Source organism: Microcebus murinus, chromosome 9, assembly GCF_040939455.1.
Source record: "Microcebus murinus isolate Inina chromosome 9, M.murinus_Inina_mat1.0, whole genome shotgun sequence".
Lineage (NCBI taxonomy): Eukaryota > Metazoa > Chordata > Mammalia > Primates > Cheirogaleidae > Microcebus > Microcebus murinus.
This window is the reverse complement of record NC_134112.1, coordinates 52673161-52690831: the sequence shown is the minus strand read 5'-3', so window position 1 is coordinate 52690831 and position 17671 is coordinate 52673161. Positions and strand designations below refer to the sequence as shown.

The following is a 17671-nucleotide window of genomic DNA, read 5'->3' as shown; positions in this document are numbered from 1 at the left end:
AGGGTTTTTATTGTGAATGCATGCTGGATTTTACTGAATGCTTTTTCTGCATCTGTTGAGATGATCATACAGTTTTTGTTTTTGTTTATGTTTATGTGGCAAATCACAATCATTGATTTGCATAAAAGCTTTTGCACAGCAAAGGAAATAATCAACAGTATGAATAGACAACCTACAAAATAGAAGAAAATATTCACAATATAGACATTTAACAAAGGACTAAAATGCAGAATCTCCAAAGAACTCAAACAAATCAGCAATAAAAAAAACAAACAACCCCATCAAAATTTGGGCAAAAGACATGAACAGAAATTTTTCAAAACAAGACAGACAAATGGCCAACAAACATAAGAAAATGCTCACCATCACTAATTATGAGGGAAATTAAAAATACAGTGAGATACCACTTTACTCCTATCAGAATGGCCATTATTAAAGAAAAAAAAACCCCATAAAACTAATAGGTGCTGGCATGAATGCAGAGAGAAAAGAATCCTTATACGCTATTGGTGTGGCTGCAAATTAGTACAATATCTATGGAAAACAGTATGGAAATTCCTCAAAGTAATAAATATAGACCTACCATTTGATCTAGCAATACCTCTTATTGGTATCTACCCAAAGGAAATGAAGTCATTTTATGAAAAAGACATCTGTACTCAAATGTTTATCACAGCACAATCCATAATTGCAAAGATGTGGAATTAACCTAAGTGCTCTTCAATTCATGAGTGAATAAAGAAAATGTGGGGTGTATATATATATATATATACACACTCCACATATATATACCTCCATAGTGTATATATACACTATGGAGTACTACTCAGCCATAAAAAGGAGTGAAATAATGTCATTTGCATTAGATGGAAGCAGAGGTCATTATACAAGGTGAAGTATCTCAGGAATGGAACACCAAACACTGTATGTTCTCACTAATAAGTGGGGTAATAGATGGGTATACACAAGCATAAAGCAATATAAAGGACATGAGAACCAAGAAGTAGTGAGGGGGAGAGGAGTGTAGGATAAAAACTTACCTATTGGGTACAAGGAACAATTTTGGGTGATGGGCACATCAAAAGCCCCTACTTAAGCATTATACAAGATATCCATGTAACAAAAACACTTGTACCCCCTTAATTAATATTTTGAAATTAAAAAAAAAAGACAGGAAGGAAAAAAAGAAGGAAGGGAGAACACCAAGAAATAAATGCTTAATAACATGGATACAAAAGCAGTACTCGGTTTAATAAATCATTCCCTTTGTGACTTGTTGCTTGTGTCTTGGTTTGGAGACTCATTTCATCCATGTTGGTTTGAACTGCTTCCAAAATAAGTAACATTTTCAGATGGAAGGATCCCAACAATTCATTAACTCAGAAATCCAACTAAGTAACATAACTAAACAGAACGTATTGGATATTATTTTTACTGTCAACTATGATTCCATTAAAAAAGAGGGAGAAAGAAGGAGAAAGACTTTTAGTTTGTATATATTACTCCTGAAGTTTACAAAAAAAGGGCTCTGGATTTTATGAATTATTGCCAAGACTACTTAAGTCCGGCTTTGGTAGAGAATGTTCACTTGTAGTCAAAATGACAGCTACTACGTAGTTTAGAATCATTTGTTTAGAAATCATAGGTTCTTAAACCATATTGTACAAATGTCAAACACTTGCATTATTATAATGTCTACACTGAACAGGTGTCTAACACATCACTTATAAAAGGAATAATAAATGGATATAAATATCCATTCACAGTTAGCCACCTTTCTCAAAGACTATTAGAGTTCTTCTTTTAGGCACTTCCTCTGACTGCTGAGATGGGGTAGAATATTCAGTGACAGTGCGGGAAAATCCAGATCCATTAATTGGAACTTTGAGAAATCTACACATAGCAGAGACAAAAAGACTATTTTCTGCTCCAATACTCAAATGTGTTTTTCCCCATCCTAATTGAACAACAAGGAAACAATAAACCACAAGTTCCAAATTTAGATGCAAATTATTTTATATTAACCAATTAACACCAATCCAAATTTTACTCATCCATCTTGAACTATTTCAAAGCCATACAAAGTATGTTATTGTTTTCCCTTCATTGGATTTCTAACAGATGTGGGGAATTATTTTGGACATTTTAACATATTCTGACTTGTCTTGTAATTATGTTAGGCCTTGTCTCCCTACTTATGGTATGAGTACTGACAAGATGTGAGTTTTATATTCCATTACAATATTCTTAGTGCCAATAGTAGACACTCAATGGGTTTTTGTTGAAAAAGTGAAAAAGAAATAATAACATATAAAGACAAAAGAAAAACAATTACTCAAAGTAGTCTTATAAAGTATCCCATTTTCTTCTATAATGCATATCATTGGTTTCAACCCTAGAGACTGACAAAACCAAACTAATAAAAGTAGCATTATTTTTTATGTAATTCTACTAAGAAATATATTCAATGATATTAAGTCATATTTAGTTATTTGATTTTTTAAAAAATATTTTCTCTGTACATTAAATGTTTAGTGGATAATGCTAAATATTATGACTAAAGAACAATGATGAATACTTTAATTCTTTGAACTAAATGATAAACTACCCTTTCACAGAAATGTCATCCTTTCCAAAGTAGTAATATTAAAGGGAGAAAACTTATATGGTGACACCAAATTGAAGAGATCTGGAGCAGACTAGATTTCATAAAGTCTAGATTAAATTAAACTCAGAAAGAGAGAACTTTTACAGAATCAAATGAACTCTTATACAAGCAAAAGAAGTATTCATAAAGGTTAGCAGATTTTTCAATTTTTACCATGAAGCATGAATAAAATACATTATTTCAAGGATTTTTTTTCTTACTGGCAATAAATACTTTCTAAAGCTATCTCCTGAAAGAAAAATAAATTCTTTCATATAATTTCCTTGTAGAACTAGCTAATCTTTATAAATCTTTCCAAATAGGCAAATATATTAATACTCTTCTTTTTGATGGGTTGAGAAAACTTTTATGTTTTCCTTGGGCTACCTATGTTACACTGCAAAAATATCAGTTCTCTAAGTAAATTACTTTTAAAGAAAGATTGTTTTCTACACCCTGTCTGTAAGTGTAGTGATCAACATGATTACTTCCTGAACATTCCTTCCACTTGAGATGACTGATATAAGCAAATCACAGTTACCCTTACTCTCTTACAAGTTTGGGAATTGGTTGATACATTTCTGGCCAAGGAAAGGTAAGGGAGGGCTCTGCAAAAGTTTCTCTTACTTTTATGAAAGACATAACACGCGATTTTTTTTGTTGTTGTTCCTCTTTACATATCTGGATGTGAGCCATGCAAACTGTTGCAGCCATCTTACTACCAACCGAAGGATAATGCCAAAACCAAGAGTGGAAGGCAAAAGCAAAAAGAATTGTGTCCTCTGTAACATCATTAGGCAATTGATATTTTCATCTCTGCAGCCACTCAGACTCTGGACATTATTCTTGTTGTATGATATAATAAATAAGATAGGTGCTTTTTATACTAAGCCAACAGCATGCTACCGTGTTTCCCCGAAAATAAGACCTACCCATAAAATAAGCTCTAGCAGGATTTCTAAGCATTTGTGCAATATAAGCCCTACTCCGAAAATAAGACCTAGTGATGGGCGTGACTATGCAGTGTATCTGCACAACCCATGCATTTTGTCGCAGAGCCGCAAAGAAGACGAGGCAGCCCTTCTCATCTCGCCCATCGTGACAGTTACTATCCCAGAGGTGACGGAAAGATGTGGACAGCTCCACCAACAAGGTCGGCTTCCCCTGTCAGATCCCGGCCATCCTGTGTGTGCTGCAAGCTGAGGCTTTGAGGGGAAAATAACACATCCCCTGAAAATAAGCCCTAGGGTGTCTCTTGAGGAAAACTAAATAACACCCTGTCTTATTTTCAGGGAAATACGGTAATTGGTAAGACTAATATAGTGTTTCCTCACTCAAAAGAAGAAAACTAACAAAATCACCAATTAAAAAAATTAAAGAAACACACTATTTAGGGTCTTTTATGTGTAAGACACTGTGCTATGTGCTAAAAGAGAATCAGAAGTACATGAAAAATCCCCTTATTCAAGGAACATATGTGAATGGGGATATACTGACACAAATGAATGATGATAATGCTATCAGCTAGGACATCTGACATTGGCATAAATATATAAAATCCTCCAGTAAACACAGAAAAAAAATTTAAGTCTCCTAAGGGTGAGGTGGAGCTTTGGAGTGCAAAAGGTGACAAGAGTAAACTTAGATAAATGCCTTTAAGAATGAGGAATGAGATGAACAAGAAAGTAAAATCCCAGGAACCTTTAACAAAGGAACAGAAGTTGAAAGTAAATTATTTATTTTGGAAAAAATTAACTGTATAGTTTGAGTAAAGAAGAAAGAGAAGGATGGGGAAAAGGGAAGCAGAAAATAGAGTGCAAGTGAGGGAACAGTGAAGAATAGATAAAAATGAGGCTGTAAACATAGATTGGAAATGGGCTGGGAAGAGCTTTAGGACTGAATGCTAAGAAGCCTGGAATTAATTCAAGTTCCTAGGAAAAACTGCCAGAGTTGTCTAAATGAGAGATACATAATCAGACTTTTACTTTTTGAAAGATAAATTTGATGGTTGTGGTGAATGGATTAGATAAGAGAAAAGGATAAACTCAGTGGAATTATGGTATTATCACTCAAGCTAGAAAAATACATTGAAATGTTTGCCATCTTATCATCTTGGCCTGACAGCTGAGTCTTTTGCTGGGATTGGATCACAGATGAATTCTCCTTTTGCCTAATCCTATTTCCTAGCTATTCTCCCACAGTGTTGATCCCAAGAACATTCCCTTAGAACAAATATTCCACAAGCTAGTCTTCATCTCGGAATTGGCTTCAGGGAACTCAACCTACAACACAGTGTTGGAAGTGGTAAGTACAGTTCAGATCCATCTTCTTTCCTCAGAATGTGATCACTTCTGGCTGGTTCTGATTGCTGCATTTTGCTGTAGTGCTGGAGGAAGGGAATGTCAAATCAATGTGCATTTTAGTCTAGAACCTGTCCCAGAGAGGAGTCCACAGAGTATTTTCCAACTGAAGAGAGGCCTTATGCACCAACTTTGGAAAAGTCTACTTAATTTGTGAAGTGTCACATACTTGCAATGTGTATCCTTGCCGTTGTCTAAGAAGTCCCTATAAAAATAATCCTTCCCCTTAATGTAAAAGAAAAAAAAAGATAAAAACAAGACCAGACCAGAATCTCATCCCTATTATCTAGTTGCCAGAGTTAAAAAAAACAAACAAACAAAAAAAACTAATCTGCTTAATTTTTATTTTCTAGAAAGTAGAAATTTTTCCAAAAAATTTAATTTTGACTTTCTTCTGCAGTCATTTGTCAAATTATTAAACATATACCTGCACCATTCACTGTACTAGAATCAAAATCTAGTCTGAACAAGAGTAAATAATAATAACAAGGTTATTATTAAGTATTTATTACCTAACTCATTTTGTAAATGATTTCCCTATAATTTCTGGTGATTCCTCAATAAATGCCCATGGCAGATATGAATGATAAGATAGGCACAGCAGTGTTTGTACCAAAACTCCAAGTACACGTATATCCTCAATTTTGCTTACTTCAATTAAGTATTCTCTAACAGATTTTTTTTTAATTTCCAAGGGAAAATAATTCCCACCCAGTCACTCATAACTCTATTGTGTGTTGTAGATTGCTTTAACTATAAAGAGTACAAAGGACAACCTTCAGCCCCTCAGAGTCCCAACATGTGTGGTTTTCTCCACAGAGGAGTTTGGATCTCTGCCGAAGGGCACTGAGCCAATGCAAACCCTGTAGGTCTAAACACAGCTAAAGTACTACATCTTGACACTTAACTTGCTACTGTGGGAGTACCTTTTAGCACTGGAGTTATTTATATAAACTGGAACTGTCGTTACCTACATAAACATAAATTGTTACTTTTGCATACATAATCCCCTTATCAATTATACATTTTATAGAGTTATAAAGAAATATCAATTATGTAGACATTATCTAATTTTATAATGTATTCAAATATCCATTTATTTCAATAACATCATAAGAGAAATTGGTATTGCATAAACATTTACTTTATTAAATATTAGCACATTTCAAGCATGAAATATGGCCAAAGAGAGATTTGCTTAAAATAGTCAAAGAAGGAAGTTACTCTATCAGCATTTATTTTAAGCAATGATCTAATACATTCAGTTCAGATAAATAGACTTTTTCTTCGAATTCCCGAAGGCAGAGAACAGAACATGAACAAATTCCCTTAAAAGTATGAATTGCTTTTTGTAGTTACATTAAAACTGAGACATATTTGGGAAAATACCTTTTATACTATGTAGTATCTCTTAAAGTGAAACTGCAAAGATTAACTAAAATTTTTCTTTGGCCTCTTTCATAAAAACTGTCATCCCCTGCTAAGGTATTTACTGACAATTGAGATATTAATTGACAGCATCAATTACCTCTCCTAGGAATATGAGTACTTTAAAAGAAATACCTGAAGAAAAAATACAGCCTTAAGAAAAAATGCAATGGAGCTACAACGTTAGAAGGGAGGGCAAACTTTTCAAATTCTAGTACATAATCAACTGCTTATTTTACATTACTCAGCAATATCCAGGCTACAGGATAACTTTATTTTATTTTTTTTAAGATAATCTGATGAGTTTCTAAGTGTGAAATTGAGAACAATTACTGGCAATATTTTAGCCATCACCTTTTCTTCTAGAAACACAGATTACATGAAATACATGCAAATGCATTTGCATTCAAAGATTATTTCCTTATCAAGTCTAAATATTCATAAGAAATGACTCCTTTTGTTTGGTGGGACTCAAGAAGGTATAGAAGAACTACTTAAAAATTGAATGATTAAAAAGCAAAAAATATTGTAATGCAGGGATTAATTTAGCGATATTAACACACATGATGATAAATATTTTGCCTATGCAGACTAAAGCTCTCAGGAAAAATAACACTCATAACTGAGCATCTGATATTTGGTTATTAAATACATCTCATGATTAGAGGATTAAGTTAAATTTGTCATTATAGATGAATGCTATATAAAGCTTCAAGGTCTTAGAATGACCTAAACTCTTTTTGAATAGGAAGAACAGAATATAGGGAACTATTGACCTGAAGCTACTGGAATAGCTCCTCATGTTTGTTTTGCAATGCTTCTGAAAAAGATAGTTAAAAAGTAACAATAGAAGATGCCTCATAGATCCAATTAGGTCATATATTATGACTTTTATTCAATCATTCAATCACTGCCAATCTTAGTATCTATCTCTACTTGCATAGATAATGATATTTGCTAAAGTACTAGATAATAATTGATAAAATCTAAAGCGTGGCACTCTTTCCTCTGGATTTCACATTGCTATTTGGAAATGTGGGGAAAAGTAGCAACTGCCTTTTGGATTTTAAATAACTAGTGTATATTTCTTTTTAGTGGTAATATTGTTCTTATTGAGCCCATTGCGGGGCATTATTAATATCTAGCTGAGAGCAACTGGGTCATAAATCTGTTCAAATGTGAAATAAGAGTGTGGAGAAAGAGGTATGAGCAGATATTAAAACATCACCATAGTCAAACTGTCAGTTGAAGGTATGGTTAATTATTAATTGAAATTTAATAAAATTTTAATTTTACAACGTTTATTATATTTATAAATGTTCATTCTTATTGAATAAGTCACTTGTCATTTGTTCAGTTCAAAACTTTGCATTTCTATTGTACAGCCTAGTACATATTTGCTAATTTTTGAAGTTTTTCATTTATATTTTCAAAGCTTTTAATATTACACTCACTCTTAATAAAGAACATGCATATGTACTTAAATCCATAAAAATCTAAAATATATATGAGGCAATCTCTTCTTTTAATGTTTTTTGACATGTAAATGACTTACTACATATAATATTGAGTCACTTAAAACAAAGCAGAACACATATGAAAATAAATGAGTTCAATCACCTGTACATTTGAATAAACTGACCTTCTTAAAATTTTTGTTTAAGTCAACCAGACTGAGAAGAAAGATGTGGTCCTTGGCTCCCAGGAGCAGCTTGCCCCTCTCTTCATCTAACAGAAGAGTTTGGAAATCCAGTCCTTCTGATGAACCCAAAAAGGGAATACAGCTGTTTGAAAGCAGTAAGTCTATGGGAAAGAAAAAGAAGGAAAGAAAGGAAGAAAAAATTCTTAATAAACAAAATATTTACTTGCCTCAATATACATATTATACCACTTTATAGGTGCCTATACACAGTATGAAGGCTCCAATTCAGATATATGTAAACAATTGCAGTTTATATATACTGATTTAGAAATAGATGTATTATATTTGTACTTTGTTAATACAATATTTTGTGTATGAAAAATACATATTTAAATCAATATAAATATGTAAATACCCAATTAAATACAAAATATTTTATAACCCTGTTTTCACATTCTTAAATTATAACTTAAAGCATTTACCTATAGTAATATTTCCAAACTTATAAAAATTAATTAATGTAAAGTAGACATCAAACTAAGTGTGTCATTGATCTCTTAGCATTTCTTTTTCTCCTACTTTTTTTTTTAATAGACTTCATTTTTTGGAGTGTTTTTAGGTTCACAGCAAAATTGAGAGTGAGATAGAGATTTCCTATATGCCCCCTTCTCCCATAAATGCATAGCCTCTCCCATCATCAACATGCCCCACCTCGGTGGTACATTTGTTACAATCAATGATTGTATATTGACATCAACCAAAGCCTACAGTTTATATTAGGGTTTAATCTTGGTGTTGTACATGTTATGGGTTTAGACAAAGGTATAATGACATGTATTTCCCATTGCATTAATAGTATATAGAGTAGTTTCACTGCCCTAAAAATTCCCATACTTCACTTATTCATCTTTCTCTTCTGCCCCTCACCCCTGGCAAACACTGTATTTTTTCATGTCTCATAGGTTTACCTGTTACAGAATGTCATACAGTTGAAATGATACAGTATGAAGCCATTTCGGATTGGCTCCTTTCACTTAGTAATGTGCATTTCAGTTTCTTCCACGTCTTCATTTCTCCATGGCTGGGTAACTAATTTATTTTTAGTGCTAACTAAAATTCTATTGTCTTGATATACCACAACTTATTTATCAATGCCTGTGTTTGAAGGATTACACTGTTTCTGCTTCACACATGCGACAAAAGATGCAAACAAAGAAGCTAAATCCAAGCAAATGGATTCTGAAAGAGATATGACCCTGAACTATTACTGGAAACAGAATTTTAAAGCTGGAAAATCAATTACTGCAAATTCAAAATTTTATAAATGAAGGTATTTAATCTTTTGAGGTGAAGTCAGATGCCCTAAAGTCAAAATTATGTAGTGGCAAAATTGATAATTGAGTCAGAGTTCCTGGTCTCCTTTTCTCTTTGATACTTTTCCATAGGTCCCAATTCTTTATTTCATTTATAATTGTGACTCCTATGAGGAACCCAAATCTTTTCAATAAGATTTTACCCCAAGTACTTGCAATACCATCTCATTTTCTAAAATCCTAGAGTACTGAGTACCGATATGGTAATAATATCATTCACCACTTCTAAGGACCATTATATGTTACCAGACTTTGAAACCAATTCATTATTTTAAAGTAATTTGTTATTAACTGATGACAAAGGTGAAAAGAGATAATGTCTTATAAATAGGCATCAAGATACTTCTAAAAAGTATCATGGCCATTTCAACATCTGTAAACTGCCATGAGTCTCTTAAATTTAAAGGGTATATATTTCATTCATCAGCTGTGGACTTTATTATTATTTCATATTTTGAGCATTGCCTTCATTTTTTTTTTTTTGCTTTACAATGAGTAAATGTATTTCCCTTAGTTTCTAAGCTGGATCTCTGCCTTAGTTTTTACAAAGCAAAAGGCAGAATGCTGAAAAAGATAAGATACTATCTGAAATCTCGAGTGAGTATGGCTTTCCCAAACATAAATATCTTATTAATATTTATTGGTCATGCTTTGTGTATATGGGATGGGAGTCTGAACTCTATACTAATTATTTTTCTATTAAGCTAAATATAACTTTAATTGCTTTTTAGACCAGAGACCCAATGGTATAATATTTTTTAGCAGCTTCAAATGCAATAAGCTTATTTTTGCAGGGCTAATATCCAACAAACGTACCATACTGATCATAAAGTAGAACTGAGAAGAGAATAATGGAGCCAAGAGAATAGCTAAAACAGATATAAACTAAAGCTTTAACAAGAGAATACATTTCATACAACCTTAATTCAATTAGGCAATTCTGTATTTTCCATGGGGTTTCTCTTATTTAACAAAGATTGAAATGGGCAAAATCAAAAGTATAATAGGGAATTCCTAGAAGTATATTTTGATTCAATTGGTAGAGGAAAGTAGTTTATATGATCTAAATCCTTGTTATTTCAAGTGCCTATGGATAATAATCCATTATTTTGAATTATGCATCGCAGTACTAATTACAAAATAAAACATTACTTAGCATAATGAGTAAAAGTATGAGCTGTAGGTCCAGGCTACCAGGTCATATCCTGGCCTCACAATGTAACCTAGAATAAGTCACTTAACCTGTGCCTCAGTTTCCTCATATATAAAATGAGGATAATAATAGAAACTATGTAATCAGCCATGCTGGTATGAGAAATAAATGAGTTAATATATAATCAGTATTAGCTTAGTAAGAGCTATGTATCTATCAGCAGTTATAGTGATGATGATGTGTTTTTTTGAAGTCTATACAAAAGTTATAAAAAGGAAATCATAATATTTCCCAACTCATATAATTCTCATGATGATCAAAGTGGGTAATTTACATGAATTTCTTTTAGAACAATATCTTGTAGATAGGAAAATATTATTATTTTGAATGTGATTGTTAAACTCTGCTTTGGGCCAAATAAGTTACATTTTAAAAACATATTATCTCATCTTCCATTAAATCTGAGTTAGTAAGATGAGAACATCTTTATGTTTTTTATGATGCTAGAATAATACTGAAATGCTATTCATTCCACAAATATTTATTAGCATTTTTTGTGTGTTGAGTATTGACTATGATGATGTTAAGGTTCTGGGATTAGTGAGCCTTGCATGCAAAGGGCTCACAGATCAGTGTGGAAACCGATATGTACACAAAACGCAACATACGTAAAATAAATTATAATAGAAGTCTACATAAAATGCTAACAAATGCTTCAAGTAATTAATTGTGTATCGCCTTCTCAAAGGAAGTGATATTTGAGCACAGTCTTAAAGGACAGATGAAATTTTGACAGGAAATATATAAAGGAAAGTTCATTCTAGGCAGAAGAACCACTAGAATGTACAGGGCACATATCACCACATGTTGCACTTACACACTTTAATATGTCTCTGACTCTGGAGTGCAAGCTCCTTCAGGGCAAAGACCATGTCTTAATTATCATTGAATCCTCAGCCCCTAGCTAAGAGTCTGAGACAAATAAAGCACTTAATAAATATTTGTAGGATTGAATAAATGTGGTAAGCTGAAACATAAAGGATACTTGGGGGCAGTGAGAAGTGAGACTAGACAACATCTATAAAGGCAGCATAAAGGCAGCATCTATCAGGGGTCCTCAAACTTTTTAAACAGGGAGCCAGTCCAATGTCCCTCAGTTACAAAGCTAAGCCTGGCTGATGTGCTCAGGATGGATGAGAATAGGGAAAGGTGAGATCAGGAAGACTGTCCAGAATTTACTCACATATATGGAGTCTTTGAATTATGGCAACGAGAGGAGGATGTTTAAGAACTATGTATTTCATTTTTTTTGTTTCTACTTATACAAGAAGGAAAATAAATATAAAGTTGACATAGTTATTTGCTTTCTTTCCTTTCACCATAACCAATCCTATTGGGTCCAGTTTCAAACAAACTTGACAAGGAAAACAGCTGCAAAAATAACCTAGAGTGTTATCATTCCAAATGATTTAATGTTGCCTTGTGACAATGCTAGCATCAAAAGGATTAAAGAATATAGCCAAACTAAATAATTAGACTTATGCATTACATATGAAAATTTCTCAGGCTGACATACACATTATGAAAAGACCTTGAGACAGATATTGGAACAGGTTCCCTCTTCCCCAATCAGCTTATCTTTCTTGCATTTCTGCCAAACCAAGCAAAGTCATTTTTCTTTTCACAGAATCATCAACCAAAATCCAGGAAAAAAAAAAAAAAGGTAATTCTAGAACATGTCTCTTAACACCTAAAGCTAAGATCCCTGGATTTTGGGGATCAGAAATGGATGTCAGCTCTGCTGAGTGCAAACTCATGAAAGTTGAAGACTAATATTTTTGCAATATACTTCAGAGCTTTATTTTTTTTTTATCCTGAAGTGGAAATTCTCAGGTATGTGATTTTCCATAATTTTTAAGCTTTTTGGACAGGAACATTAGTTTTTTGTGTTTTTTTTCCTTGGGTGGAAGGGTGAGTGTGTTGCTTCATATGTGCCAATCAGAGGAGGCCTGCTCTGTGCTTGGTTAACCAGCCCCAACCTTCCTTGGGATCTCTAGGTCCTCAGTGACTTTGTTCTATCTACTTAAGCCTTTGACATAATCTGCTATAATCACTCCTTCTAACTGTTCCTTTTAGGGGTGTATTCTCTACTACTTTGTTTCCAGCTTGTAATCTCACTCAATCATACAGGCATTCAACTTTCTACCTTTCTTCTAGCAACATACTCTTGGAAAATGTACAATTTGATTATTTCCAAAATTAATGAAGCCAAGATATTATTTTTCATTTATTCTACTTGTTTGAATATAATAATTTCAAAGTATGGATTTTGATGGAAGGATGACACAGAGAAGGTGTCTTGACCCTTCATCAATACATCATATGGGGCAACAGGATGGTTCTCAGGATCCCAGTTCCTAAGCAACATGAAATTTTCACATTTGTATGTGTGTGTACATTTTTCTGAAGACTGTGTGAGTAGTCTTCAGCAACATCTCTAGATGTCTTACCAAAAGTCACATGGAAAATTATGTTTCCACATGTAGTCAATAATCATATTTAAAGTAATTTTTCTTTTCTAGCACCAACAAAGTGAGTCACTACTTTCCTAAAACTTGACTTTTGCAGGCAATGAGTGACTCATCTAAGAGCACCAGTTACTTTGCACTGTTGAAAATATGCTAACAAGTTTGACACATGCCTGCCCTGATAGGACTTGCTGGCTAGTGGAGAAGAAATACTCATCTACAACACAAATGAAAATATACTGATGACAAAGAACAATAGTACTTAAAGTAGTAGCCCATTCAGTATCTCTAGTGGAAAAATAGAAAAAAATTTATCTATACTTTCTTTAGCAAGCCTAACAATAATACTTCAATTTTCTAAATCTCCAAGTATGAGTAGAGAAACCAAATGAGTCTATAACATTAGAACCCTGTTTTTTCATTTTGTTAAAATTGAGGACATAAAAACAAATTATCATTAATTTATCTTCTGTTGATTGCTGCTCTGCTTCCTAGCAGCATGTGATCTCTAACCTTTGAGAAGAACAAAAATATAGTCCAAAACAATGAGAGCTATTAATTTTAAAAAATCTTATCAATAATCTTGTTTGAACTCACATGTTATCAATTCAGTGAGGTCTAGAATAGTTAAGTGGGCTTCACATAATCAATTTGTTCTTAGTGGTGGAGTCCAGCAACAATAAATCTCCTTATTCGCATCTAGATACTCCCCTATTTAAGGGGAAGGCTAAGGACCAGGTATTCCCTGCTCTTATCTGAGATAAACTTTTGCTCTAAAAAGAATTCTTTGTATCACTCTTTTAGTGTCCCTTAATACAATTGGTCATTCAGCCTGTAGAAACATTTGACCTGATGATCTACATTTTTCCTTTTCATTTTAGAAAGGAAGGGAGTGGTTAGTCATATTGAATCTAATAAATTTAGGATTAGACAACACAGACTTCCTCAGTGTTCGACTGTTAAATGAACAAGATCTCATACCCTTGAAACACTGCATTTATTGCCAGAGATCCTGAACTGGGTGGAGCTGTCAGTTTTGCTCACGAGAAGACTACATAGCTAAAAAATGGATTCCTACATCCTTTAAAAAAACCCAAAAAACTTAAGTATAAGATTATTTTTTAATAAAAAAACCTTAAGGTTATTAAAGGAAGAAATTCATAGGGTAGAGAGAAAATCAGCTTTAGATAAAGTCAAATTCTAATCTATTCTATTCTAAGTAATAAAATTCCTCAGCAGAGAATGCTTACAATTAAAAATAGATCCAGATCAAAACCCAGTCACCTTTCCCTGCCATTTCAGGATATTCAGCACAAATTCTTGCCCCACCTACTCTTCTTTTTCCTTCAGGAAATAGCAATTATATCAGTTGGGCTATTCTAAGATTTATTGAGTATGGTTGGATCTTCAATGTGTTCTCTGCAAAGCTAAGTAAAGAAGTTTGTCTTTAACACTATCAGTCTCTTTTCTATGGCTACCTTCTCCCTAAATTCAGCTCCTTCCCCATCTCTAAATTCCTAGGGCTTTTTGTTCTGATTTAGTATCCAAAGATCCCCTCTACAGAGTTTCTTTTTTTTTTTTTAATTTTTTTTTTATTTTGGCATATTATGGGGGTACAGATTTTAAGGTTTCAATAAATGCCCATTTCCCCCCCTCCCCCCAAAAGTCTGAGTCTCCATCATGACCATCCCCCAGATGGTGCACATCTCACTCATTATGTATGTATATACCTGCCCCCCTCCCCCCTCCCACCTCCCCAATACCCTATTACTGTAGCACCTATGTGAGTTTATTCCTATTGTTTCCAGAAATGTTTTGGCTACAGCTTTTTGTCCAAGGCAAGGCATGTGAATTCTCCTTTGGATTTAACCTTGGGAAAATTCACTCATCTTAAATTGACCCCACCTGATTTCCAACAGGTTTTCTGAGGCTTGAAATCATGTAAAAAGATTTTGGTTATCAAGATAGCTTACCTCCACCAACACAAAAATACCAGTTATTCTCTACTTCTGTACATTTAGACTCCCTAGCTAACTGCTGAGATAATATAAAGAATTAGTCAAACCTAAAATCTCTACAAAAGATCACTTCAAAATTACAGGTATACATTATATCATCACTATGCTTTCCTAGGTGAAATATCCAAGGCTAACAATTTTCTTGCAAACGCAAGTCCAAATCAGAAAGAACAGTAACAGTCAAAATCAAATTCTCATTTGCTCTTGGAATGGAATGTTGGAGATCATCTGTTCATTAGGTCTTAGAACATTATCTATGTCAATAATAAATCGGATGATATCACATAGGGTATCATAAATTAGAAACAAATAAAGCCTATTATATCATCTATTTCTTGCCAGGACAGGATGTGGAGCAAAGTGTGGCAAGTTAACATTGTCACATTTCCACCCACATCCATACTTTTAAATCACAGGTTTAATCTTATTTGGCTAGCTTTCAATAGTGGATGCTTTACATAATCTATCACTGTGAGACTCATAGTTTTTAGTTATGAATCCTTTCAAATTCATACTTTGAGGAGAACTGAACCCTTTTAAATTTCAAAAGCTTTGCTGTGATAATTTTTCCTATTGATCTATAAAAAAAGGTTAGTTTTATAAATATCTAGTATATTTCTAAAACAGCAATGTCATGACAGAATAAACTTCCTCAGGAAGAGTTGGGAGTATAATTCTGAGGAGAATTGATTCTATTTTGACAATTATTTTCTTAACTTTCTTCAAGGTATCAGAATTTCTCCTTTTTTTCAAATTTCAAGGAAATTTAAAATTAAAACAACATGTCACAAATCAATGAGGGTTTTTTCAATCAAGCACATAAATTTAATGTTAAAAAAAACTCAGAAATTCACAACTTAATACAATATATACTCTTGACTCTAAATAGCAGGAAAATATGAGTAAATAATTTCTCAAACTAAGATCACTACAAAGTAAGGTAAGATAACTCTTTGCTTTATATTTTAAGTATAATTCTTAAATAGTATAACTCTATTTTTTTTTTTTTTTCCTGAGGCAGAGTCTTGCTTTGTCTCTTAGGCTAGAGTTTGGTGGTGTGATCCTAGCTCACTACAACCTCAAACTCTGGGGCTAAAGTGATCCTCTTGCCTCAGCCTCCCGAGCAGCTGGGACTACAGGCACCACCACACCTGGCTAAGTTTTATATTTTTAGTAGAGACAGGGCTTTCCCTCTTGCTCAGGCTGGTTTTGAACTCCTGGCCTCAAGCCGTCCTCCTGCTTCAGCCTCCCAATTGCTAGGATTACAGGCGTGAGCCACTGCGCCAGGCCAGGAGTATAACTCTTAAGTGTAACTTAAAAGATAACAATATTTATAACAATATTACTCTTCAAAATTATTTATATTAATCAAGGCAAGTATTTGCATATCAAAAATAATGTTAAAAGGCATATGTGAGACTTTTCAACTGTGCACAAAGTGATGGTTGAGAAGTCTCATGCCATCTGTATTCCCAAGCATTTGAATGTGCCTTCTATTTTTCCTGGGAGTTGTTCAAATCACAACTCTCTTACTATTATAATTTTTAAAATGATTTTCCAGAACATGGTTTTTTGAAATTTATCATGCTGAGCATTCAATATGACATTTGATCTGAAATTTAATTTCTATTGATTCAGAAAAATTCAGTTTGGCTTCTCATTCAGAACAAACAGTTGTTAATAATCTGTAAGTGTTTCTCTACATTCTCTCCAGATGACGGTCCTCTAATCACTTGCCCAGGGAGCAAAATCCTGGTAGAGGTGTGCAGAAAATTTGCCTCAGAATTTGCACATGTACTTCCAAGAGGGAGATAGAAAATACCATCATCAAATATTGTTCTCCTGAATTTCAAGTGGTATTTAATGGGTGTAAGCAATGTAATAATGTTTTACATTTGTACATTAGCTCACATAAATTGTGTCTCTCATAAATTGTTAGTTCTCTAATGTTGACTTCAACAAAGATAACTACGACCCCATTATCTCCCCCAAGTGTCCCAGTTCAGAATTTCCCACAGCCCACCAGGTATTATCATTTTTCTCTCCAATTATCTCATCCTATTGACTTTAATGACTTCAACAATATGACTCTCAGGCTCAACATTTCAGAATCACTTTTAGTTTTGCTTCCTTATTCCTTTAATTTTCTTTCTTCCATTTAAATAATTGATCTCCATTAAACTTCTCTCACCAAAAGCCAGCTAAATTTAAAAACTTATGTAGATTCCTATAGATGCATACTCTCTATTCTCATTCCTCAAATATTTATTCCTATTGCCAGCCAGGCTAGGGTTCATATTACTACTTCTCTAAATTACTGTGGCTGGGTCATAAGCTACTTGTTCTCTGCCTCCTCTCCTGCCAATCCCCACCAGATGATGCTACCTATACTGTTTTTTTCCCCAATCACAAGTAAATTAGGTCAATTTCATGATTAAAATAATCCAATGCCAACATGCACTTCATTCAATAAATTTTAAGCTTCCTCCAATCCTCAAAGTTCAATATCATGCCCTAATTCT

At 33.4% G+C, this 17671-nt stretch overlaps 1 protein-coding gene across 1 annotated transcript in view; it reads right to left on the bottom strand.

Annotated features, from left to right (window-relative positions):
* The window catches only part of SEMA3D (semaphorin 3D), a 191926-nt gene that overhangs the window by 97369 nt on the left and 76886 nt on the right, over nucleotides 1-17671 (bottom strand). Inside the window, exon 3 of the mRNA XM_012779523.2 lies at nucleotides 8078-8238. Coding sequence (XP_012634977.1) covers nucleotides 8078-8238 — 161 coding nt within the window. The remainder of the gene's footprint in view (nucleotides 1-8077; nucleotides 8239-17671) is intronic.